The sequence below is a fragment of the Hipposideros armiger genome, unplaced genomic scaffold (assembly GCF_001890085.2).
Source record: "Hipposideros armiger isolate ML-2016 unplaced genomic scaffold, ASM189008v1 scaffold_87, whole genome shotgun sequence".
Classification (NCBI taxonomy): domain Eukaryota; kingdom Metazoa; phylum Chordata; class Mammalia; order Chiroptera; family Hipposideridae; genus Hipposideros; species Hipposideros armiger.
In genome coordinates, this window is record NW_017731437.1 from 424,152 (window position 1) to 434,189 (window position 10,038).

Here is a 10,038-nt window from a genome sequence, read left to right on the forward strand (position 1 = left end):
CGGCTTCTGGACGGCCGCTCACGGCGGCTGCTGGCCACTCATGCTGGCTGCTGACTACACACGGTAGCCCATGGCAACCCACTGCCACAGGGGCTGCAGCCTACGCCATCGCTGGCGACTCACGGCAGCCCAGCTCCAGGTTGAGCCGTTGTTCAGCATTTTAGCTGTAGAGGGCAGTGTCACTGGCCCTCATATGTGGGATCTGAACCGGGGCCCTCTGGCGTGCCAAGCCAGTTCTTAACCATCGCGCCACTTGGCCGGCCCTTCAGTTTCTTTATCATCTGAAAAGGACAGCTGGACTGGATGGCCTCGAAAATGGCTCCTTGGAACCTTGTAGTTCTAAAGTTTTTACGTATTTCTTTTCAACGAAACCCTAGTGGACTTGGTGGAAGTACTGTTTGCATAACAAGAGACGGAGATGTTCTCCTTAGGAGACTGATTTGTGTTATAGCCAACACTCAGCACTGTGCCTGGTACAGATAGGCCCTTGATAGGTGGGAAAGAAATTACAGCTCTAAGAGCCAGTAAAAGGCAGAGCAGAGAAAGGAGGAAAACAGTGAAAGGGTAGAAAAGATGTTAGTTTGTTCCAAACGGAGACAGGTGGGGGAGTAAGAAATAATTCAGAAAGAAATGGGTGGAAACACTTAACTGGACAGTCCCCTGGCTCCCTGATTAAGGCTACACTGTACTGTTTCTTTGGTTAAAAAAACTTGCTGAATGAACACTTTGAATTCTCTGCGTGTATTTACCATTTAAATTTACCAACACAAGACCTTCGGTAATATCCATCTCTCCCGAGCTTCCCTTGGGATCTGAGTGGTAACGCCACCCTTCCTTCCTCACTCTCATCCTGCATACGTGATTATCTACTGTCCTACACCCCACCCACCAGCCACGTTACAAGATCACTGCTGCAGTTGCCTGAAGTCTCACCTTCTTCTCAAAGTCGTCTACCAAGCCAGCCTTCGCAACATTGGCCTTGTAGTAAGCCCAGTCGATAGCAGGTGGATTCTCAGGTAGAGTGGCCAACCTGCTCACACGGAAAAGAAGTTAAGAGTGTTCCATGAGCAGCAGAAAATTCACACAGTAATTTCCCTGTTCCTTATTCCTATGGCCTGGAGCTATCATCACACTTTTCTCTAACAGGGAGATCACAGGAATGCAAAAAAATTACTTTCATTTGGAAAACACATGGATTTCTTTATGCTGTCAGAAGAGCATCAGAAATTTCATACGTCATTCCACAGCACTGTTTTGTTTCCACATTCAAAGTTAAGAGTCTGCCTCTCAGAAAGGTACCGACCTGGTGGTGAGGGTCTCATTCCAGGATTTCAGGGAGTTAGCAATGGCCTTCTGGTTTCGGGGTATGATCTCCCCAAAAGCCACCCAGTCAATGGTTTTTAGAGCAAGTTTTCGCCCAGCCATCTTGAGGTTCTAGAAAATAAAATAGGCCAGATAAAAACAGGGCTCTTGGAGAAAATCCTCTAAAGGTCATCTTAGAAACTTGCAAGTCTTTAAGAAATCGACCAGCATCCTCTGAGCGCTTGGTGGGTATATTTATCAACTAAAGAAATTAGAATTACTAAATCAGAAAAGGGCAGTTTAGCTTTTCAAATTCAAGGTGTGCAACCTGATATATAAATATAGTCTCTCCTCCTAAATGGTCCTCCCCCTATTTTCCAACTCCTAACTCGTCCTTAAAAGCCCAGTGTTTGTTCACGTACCTTTGGAAAAACTGCTAAAGTAACACTCTTGTATTGCATAAAAGTTAATAATTTAAATATATTTCCATTCAGATTGTGTTTTTTTGTTTTTTTTTAAAGATTTTTATTGGGTAATTGGGGGGATGGGAACAGTACCGGGGAATTAGGGGAAGGGGAACAGACAAGTTGCTGTCGTTTTTTGTTCTTCAATCTAGTTGTGGAGGACACTGCTTCACTGGCCCAAGTTGGCACCATCATTGCGCTCTTCCCAGGCGAGGCAGATCAGTCGCCGGCTTCTGGACGGCCGCTCACTGCGGCTGCTGGCCGCTCACGCTGGCTGCTGGCCGCTCACGCTGGCTGCTGGCTACACACGGTAGCCCATGGCAACCCACTGCAACAGGGGCTGCAGCCTACGCCGTCGCCAGCGACTCACGGCAGCCCAGCTCCAGGTTGAGCTGTTGTTCAGCATCTTAGCTGTAGAGGGCAGTGTCACTGGCCCTCATATGTGGGATCCGAACCGGGGCCCTCTGGCATCCCAAGCGAGTTCTTAACCATCGCGCCACTCGGCCGGCCCCAGATTGTGTTTTATTAACTGATTCGTCAGTGCACAGAACCCAAAACATACCTGAGTTTCAATAAGGATTAGTTACATAGAGCAGACTCTAGGAAAGAATTTCCTCATCTGAAAAATGGGGATAATATCAGCCCTGCTTTACACCAGAAAGCTGTTAAAAGTATCAAATGAAACGGTGCACATCAATTTGCTCTATGTCTATACAAACGTAACGGGCTCTTTACTTCGTCCCTATCAGATTGGTAATACACCTGCAATTCTGAGTCATGGCTGATTCTCTCCCTCAGCAGCAGCACATACTGAGTACATTATTACCAACACCCTTCAAAGAGGTGCTCAATACATACGCGAATGTGAGAGAAGATGGAAAGCAATTACAGCCATTTTTTAAAAAACCAAGATAGGATACAGTAAAATAGTCAACTTGAAATAAGACCAGTGCCAGACATTAGGAGAAAGGCTGAAATGTCAAAGGTCTAAGGTCTTTACAAGCTACGGGGTGGATCACAAGGGAGGTGAAAGGAATCTTCCTTAGGATCTTAAAAAGAAACTTGTCCAACACCGCCGCTTCCTTTCTCTCCCTCTCAGGGTAGCTTGTTTCCTGGAATGGAGGTGCTGGGCCGGTGACTTTTAAAGGCGCCAGAGAAACAAGCGCCCTTGCAGAGACTTTCCCAAGTACCAGTCGCAGGACTGCTTTTTATTTACTGCTGAATCCTCAGCACCTAGAAAAAGGGCATGCACATCGGAGGTGCTCAATGAATATTTTTTGAAGGGGTGCACGAACCCTGTATTTGAGCTCCGAACGCTCGAATGCTGGAACCCTCAGGAGGGAGGAGGTGGGCGCATCAAGCTAGACAATCTCCGGATAACGTTTCTCCAGCCACCAAACCGGACTACTTAAGTCGGCCGCACTGGGGACGCACTGGACGACACAAGGTTTGTGGGAGCGCCTAACTTAAAGGCGGCCCAGGTCACAGCTGGGCCCCTGCGACCTCGCGCGTGGGGGAGGGGAGAGAAGGAAGAACCGAGTAAAGCGGCAGCAGCAGCTACACCCGGGGCACTCTGTCAGTGGGGCAACCAGAGGGCCTGGAGTCCTTGACAGGGTTGCGACAAGGGTCGGCACGAGGTTTGGAGGCGAAAGAGCTGAGGAACCCACTGGCGTCGGACCCAACATCCCAAAACCCACTCACCTTCACCGACCCCGGCGGCCCACAGTTCACAGCCGCAAGTAACGGAAGCGGGTCACCGGAAGTCTGCCTTCAGCCAACCCCAAGTCCAAAGGGGCGAAACTTGCTTTGCAGGTCAGCCAATAGGAATGAAGTCTCGTTCCGGAAGTCCCGCCCCCGAGGGCGGGCACAGCGCCTCCACCTCGCGGGTACCCGAGCTCTGGTTGGGGGCGCTCCCATCCCTCTCCCCGGCCCCACCCCCGCCGATGGGCCGACCCGACTCTCCCTGCCGCGAGATGGGCCGGCCCGGCGGCGCGCGGGCAGCGGCGGCGGCGGCGGCCCAAGATGGCGGACCTGCAACTGGACCCGGCGATGGCCGGGCTGGGAGGGGGTGGCGGGAGCGGACTGGGTGATGGGGGCGGTCCTTGCCGCGGGCCCCCCAGCCCTCGCCCCGCTGGCCCTACGCCCCGCGGGCACGGTCGCTCTCCTGCTGCCGTGCAGCCGCTCGAGCCGGGTCCCGGACCGCCCGAGCGGGCAGGGGGCGGCGGCGCGGCCCGCTGGGTCCGGCTGAACGTGGGCGGCACCTACTTCGTGACCACCAGACAGACCCTAGGCCGGGAGCCCAAGTCTTTCCTCTGCCGCCTCTGCTGCCAGGAGGACCCGGAGCTGGACTCAGACAAGGTGCGCCCCGCCCTCGGGCGCGCCCCCGGCCTTTAAACCCTCTCATACACCTTAGGCTTGTCCCCCGATTCCTGTGACACGCCCCTCACGGGCTCATCGGTCCAGGGTCCCCTCCCCTTCCCCTGCCCGGCTAACAACCCCGGGAGCCATTCTCCCCCATCCTCAGGTGCATCCCTGTTTTCTCTCTGGCCCCGCCCTTAGTTTCGTTCTCAGTGACTTGTTCCCACACTGTGCCCTTCTCCGTATTCCAGCCCCTCAGATCTGCATGAGTTTTTCCCTGGCTCCGTGTCAACCCCTCACTGCCTATGCCAGATATACCCAGCACTGGGGCAGAGTGAGTGAAGGCATCTTCGTAGCTTTCTCCGACTTCCTCTCGGACCCTTCTGCCTACTTGGGTTGAAAGCTTGGGGTAGAGGATGGCTTCCACAGCCGCAGGAAGTGCTGCTCGTGATATCACACTTCTTTCCTGTGGTCATGCTCCCTGATCTCGTGTCTGGTAACAGTTACTGTTTTAGGTCCATGTTTGAAATCAGATACATTCCTTGGAAAGAGGTTACCATTTGCCAGTGCAAACCTAGGATGGTGGATTAAGACCCAGGGAAAAATGAAAACAAGAATGCTGTTGGACAAGATGCATGCATGGCTGCCAACCAAGGGCTGAGAGGTGCCAAGACACTTAACCCACTTCCCTTTGGATTTCTTTTTAACTTTATACATTCCTCTTTTAGTTCCCAACTTACAGGAATTGACCATAGCTTACACCATCTTATACCCCACATAGCAATCAGCCTGTTACCTTGAAACAGACTTGGGGTTGGGTACACGTGGGTTGATTTCATTTATTCATCTCTTACCTCTCCTCTAATAAATCTCAGATTGATGGAAACTTGTCCTACCCTAACTTGAAAGAGATTCCCAAACCCTTGCTGATAAAGGAATTATTTTGATCTACCCTAAGTCTTCCTTATTGCAGTAGGAGCCAGTTTATCCTTTTACTGTAAAGATGAGTAGGATTAAAGCTGCTCAGAGCCAAGTTCTGGCAGTGCCAAGCTTCCCCTGGGCACAGAGCTGGGGTGTGTGAGTTACAGCTGGCAATGCAGACTCCCACTGATGTTGGCCTTGAGCTCAGGAGTGTTGTCAACTAAACAGATTTTCTTAGAATTAGGAATGTGATTCGGGGGCAATAGAGAAGTCAGAATGTCCATCTCAAGCAAAGGATTAAATCGTGCAACTGTAACATTTTCTTTCTCCCTTTCTTTATAACGAATAACCCACAGAAGAATATTGGTAATGTGTCCAATTAAAGATTTTAGAAGTCCAACAAGTAAACACCTAGATGATACAACTGTATGTGCGCAAATGATCTTAAAATATAAGAAACATAAAGCCAGCCTTCTTGCTGGTAGTTTGTGATAAGCAAACATCTAGCCAAACTTGCGCTCTCACTAATGAATGTGACAGAGGTTGAAACTGTGCCCTGACTTGGTCTGAAAGCTCCATAGCAATATCCTTGTGTTTGGTTGGCAGGACGAGACAGGAGCCTATCTGATTGACAGGGACCCCACCTACTTTGGTCCTATCCTAAACTACCTCCGCCATGGGAAGCTCATCATTACGAAGGAGTTGGCAGAAGAAGGTAAGAACAGTGTTTGAACTGGCCATTTTAAAAATTCAGGTCGAATTTGTTTCACAAATTTGACTTTTGTTTGAAACTTACATGGAGCTCGTGCAAGTGGAGTAAATGTGAGCAGGGAGCCTACAGTCCCCTTGTGTCGTATGAGGGAGTATTGTTTCCGGGAGCCACATCGGGCTCGGTTTAGCCTCCTTAACAAGAAGGAAAGTAGGTAGCTCAGCTTTGCTGACAGCTTCGGCAGTTTTTCTGAACCTGCAGAATTGTCAGGATCCCTTTTTACTTTTACTTATGTGCTAGCAGTGAATGTCCATAGCCTGAAGCAACACATCTCTCTGACATTCAGTTATTTATATTTTCAATTTCAGTTTGAACTTGCAGCTGTGAAAAAGTAATAAAGGCTTGGCCTCATTTCTTTTAAGACTGGTCTCATGCCTCCTTATAAATTTTTGCAGCTGACCTAATTCATTCTCCAGTCTATTGTCAGGTGCCTCATCAGTGGCCTCATCTTTTTGGTTTTTAGGGCATTTGAACTGTAACGGGGTGTAGACATCTTTCTAAAAGCCTGGGCTCGGTCTCACCGAAGCCATTCAGTGGAAGATTGGGGCCTGTCTCTGAATCCAGGGCACCCTGACCTGGGACTGTTTGCTCTAAGAACGCTGTAATGGCTGCGCTGGTTAATTAAGAGGCTGCAAACACCTCTGTTTCAACCAGTAAAAAGGGGACTCGCTCTCTTTTTAATGCTCTCTCTCTTTTAAAAAAAAAAAACATTTGAAATGCATACAAAAGTAATGGGACTAGTACCAGAAGTTCCGTGCACCCACCATCCAGCCTCAACAATGATCAACTCATGGGTAATCTTATTTCTTAAAAAGAGGAATCTTAAGCATCTTTTTCTAATGCCTTTTTAAAAACTTATTTGAAATAATTTCAAACTTAGAGAAAAGGACAAGAATAGTATGAAGAACTCTCCTTACCCAAATTCACCAACTTTTAAAATTTTTTTTGTCATATTTACATTATTATTCATTCATTTTCTCTCTCCTCCTGCTTCCCTCTATCCCCCCGTTTTTATTTCTGAACTATTTGAGAATAGATTTGAGACTTTGCCCCTTAATACTTCAATGTGTATTTCCCAAGAACAAGGATATTCTCTTACATAACCACAGTACAGTTATCAAATTGAGGAAATTTAATATTGACAAATACTTTTATCTATAGCTTATATTCCAGTTATGTCAACTATTTCCATAATGGCCTTTGTAGCAAATTTTCTTCCTGATCCCAGATCCCAGATCCCACTTAGTTGTCCTGTCTAGGACTTTTGATTTTGTTCAGCATGGGATTTTTTCCATGATTGCCTTTTATGTTGTTCAAACAATAAGCATCCTGTTAAATTTGGTCCATGTATATTTACACATGTAACCCACCCCCAGTCATTTTTAGGACAAATTACAAGCTCAGGTAAAAATTGCAAGCTCAGGAGATGTCCAACGTGACTGGTTCCAGGAACTAAGTCACACATGGGAAAGGTATCCTGCAGCAAATGGCAGTTGCAGGGAGAGTCAGGGAAGGTGCCAGGTGGAAAACAGTAGGGGTGAAACAGGGCAGACCCTGGTGCTTGACTCATTTCCTTGGGAAAAAGGTAGTGAGTACACCCTAAACAGCAGAGAAACATTTCCCACGCTGAGGGGAGAGAGACTAGACTTGCATTTGAAAAATGCAGTTTTTAGCAAGCCGGCAAACTCCAGCCTTTCTTGCTGGTCTCTGGGGAATCCACATACATCTCTGACTACAGTTTGCTCTTTGTTCTAGGTGTGCTGGAAGAGGCGGAGTTTTACAACATCGCATCTCTTGTGCGACTGGTTAAGGAAAGGATACGGGACAATGAGAACAGAACTTCACAAGTAATGGGTTTTGAACTTTTAAGGGAAAAGTATCTCAGTGGCTCTCTCTGTCCATGTGTCTGGGTGTGACTTGGAAAGGATGATGCACCCTCAGAGCCAGAGGTCTGTGTAGGAACACTGTCCATCTGCCAGGCAGACAGCGCACACTCCACCAGACTTGTTCAGAACAAGGAAATAGAGAAGAAGAAATAACAAAGAAAACAAACCAGCCTCTTGGCCCTTTAGAATGGGGAGGCGGTGGCTGCTCACCGTATGGCAGTGGGAGGAGCCCGCAGCACTTTAGGTCCAAAACCTGTTCTTTCTGACAGAGTATCGGTCTCCCTCCAATAAAGTCCAGGCCGGGCCTTGCTTGCACCTGTTGGCTGCTCTTTATTAGGACCAGACTTTAACATGTGACCACGTCACATCTGGCTCCTGCCAGCCACTTGAAACCAGTCTCATGGTGTAGACTTCCGAAGCTGCTTGTGATTCGTGCTTCTGAGAAAATAATATCAAGCTTCTCTTTTTTATTACGAAGTCCGGATTTTGATATGAACTCGGCATATATAATGACAAAAATGAAACACAATTTGCCACCTAGTTTGAAAAGGGAAGACAACGGGGCACACTCCGCTCATGTCACATCACATCCCCCATCATGTGTCTTAAGTGGCCACAGTAGCTTCTGTTAGGCCCTTGGGATTCTAAGACTACTAGGAGAAGTTCCGTGCCCTCAAGAAGCTTGAAGTCTGGCAGGAAAAACAGACACTCCCTTTCATGTATTTGGGCTCTGTTTTAAAAAAACACAACTACAGTCACAGGGCAGGGTCAGACTCCACTGTGACCATCTGTCTTGTAGCATGACTTGCCTCTGATCCCATCAGATACTGCTGGAGGTGCTTTCTTGAGATTTAATCTATTGTGACGTAGAATTTTCCTGTGATTAAGAGGAAGGCAGTACGGTTCTTTTCCAAAGTAAAAAATAGTTTCTTGCTTTTTCTGTGTTAGACTTCATATATCAAAGTGTCCTGGCGCTAAATGGAATTATCTGGTTGAATAACTGACACGTAATGATAAAAAATGAACTCTCTTACCACTTTATCTCCAGCACTTTGCAAAGAAGGAAAGAAAGGCTTATTCATTTAGCTCTCTTTCATCTGGCTGAGGGCTGAAAGACTCCTTTTATGTTCAAAGATGCATCTGTAGTTGGTTTGCAGATTACCATATGAAATATGATGTAGTGTCGCCAATCTTTTTGCCATCTCATTATATTTACATGGCATCTTTCATTATTGTAGATATTTAATAGCTTAGATATTCTGAAGATCTAGCCTTGTCCTCAATTTTCCACATTCCAAAAAAGCTTTTGATTTCTAAGTATAAATTTTGATGATACCATGAATTACGCAATTTGAAACTATTCAAATCATAATACCTGAACATTCCGGTTCTTTGCCATTGGCTCATTCCTTGAGGGCATCCTAAGATTTCTATTTGATGACAGCAATCAAGTTACTGAGCCCTCTAAATTCTGAAAGCTTGTGGATTTATATACCCCGTTGGAAGATTTTTATTCTAGGCATGTCAGGACCTTTTTGATGTTAATTGATCTTTTCATCTGTCCTTTTTATTTAGTGAAATTCTAAGCAGTGATTTGAGGTTGTTCAAAGATGCCCTCTTTTGCTCTTGTTGCACGTGGCTCTCAGGTGAAGTTGGCCGTGTGTGGATTTCCATGGCTGTCCCTTCAAACACTTTACCTCCTTTACCTCGTCTCTGTTTAAAGGAGACCCACAGGGCAGACATTCGGGCTAAGCCCAAGGTATGGGGTCCTACCCCACCGTTTTTTAGTGATCTCTCTTTTGGTGGCTGCCACCATTCTACTACTTTGCTGTCTCTGAGATTATTTTTTGCTAGGTGATTAATCTTGGTGCATTTGAGAACACCAGTGATTTACGTTGGAAGAGAAAAATAAAAAAGAGGCACTGTAGATGTCTGAAATACCTGGTACTTTGACACCTGTGGCCAATGTCAGATCCTCTGATGCTCTGAGTTTTGTAATGTAAAACACCTGGTTCTTTCCAAAGTGTGTCGTTAGAGTCGATTCAGATCTTTAGAAGATTTGTCCTATATTTGGTGTGGAAGGAAGTTTTAAAAATATCTTTGTACCTTGGTTAATGAAAGCTACAGCTCATTTAGAAGGAGGAAGCATAAGAGAAAGAATGTAGCATTGTCAGTCCGACTTGGGTTCAAGTCCTAGCTCTACCTCCAGTCCGCATCATGGCTCCACAGCTGGGGCAGGACACCGTACTCTGGCACCAGTGCCCCACACGCAGTAGGGAACCATGACCTGCCTTTCAGGACTGCAGTGAGATGAGAGGAAAAGGCTCGGAGCTCTCCA

General features: G+C 47.0%; 2 protein-coding genes across 2 annotated transcripts in view; one reads left to right on the forward strand and one right to left on the reverse strand.

The window, feature by feature from the left end:
* Positions 1 to 3,564, reverse strand: part of ATP5PD (ATP synthase peripheral stalk subunit d) — a 14,953-nt gene extending 11,389 nt beyond the window's left edge. Inside the window, exons 1-3 of the mRNA XM_019644456.1 lie at positions 3,468 to 3,564; positions 1,304 to 1,434; positions 934 to 1,030 (exon numbers count right to left, since the gene is read on the reverse strand). Of these exons, the coding sequence (XP_019500001.1) occupies positions 934 to 1,030; positions 1,304 to 1,425 (219 nt within the window). The 5' untranslated portion in view covers positions 1,426 to 1,434; positions 3,468 to 3,564. The remainder of the gene's footprint in view (positions 1 to 933; positions 1,031 to 1,303; positions 1,435 to 3,467) is intronic.
* Positions 3,565 to 3,638: 74 nt separating this feature from the next.
* KCTD2 (potassium channel tetramerization domain containing 2) overlaps positions 3,639 to 10,038 on the forward strand; it is an 11,587-nt gene continuing 5,187 nt past the window's right edge. Inside the window, exons 1-3 of the mRNA XM_019644455.1 lie at positions 3,639 to 4,124; positions 5,652 to 5,760; positions 7,570 to 7,661. Of these exons, the coding sequence (XP_019500000.1) occupies positions 3,789 to 4,124; positions 5,652 to 5,760; positions 7,570 to 7,661 (537 nt within the window). The 5' untranslated portion in view covers positions 3,639 to 3,788. The remainder of the gene's footprint in view (positions 4,125 to 5,651; positions 5,761 to 7,569; positions 7,662 to 10,038) is intronic.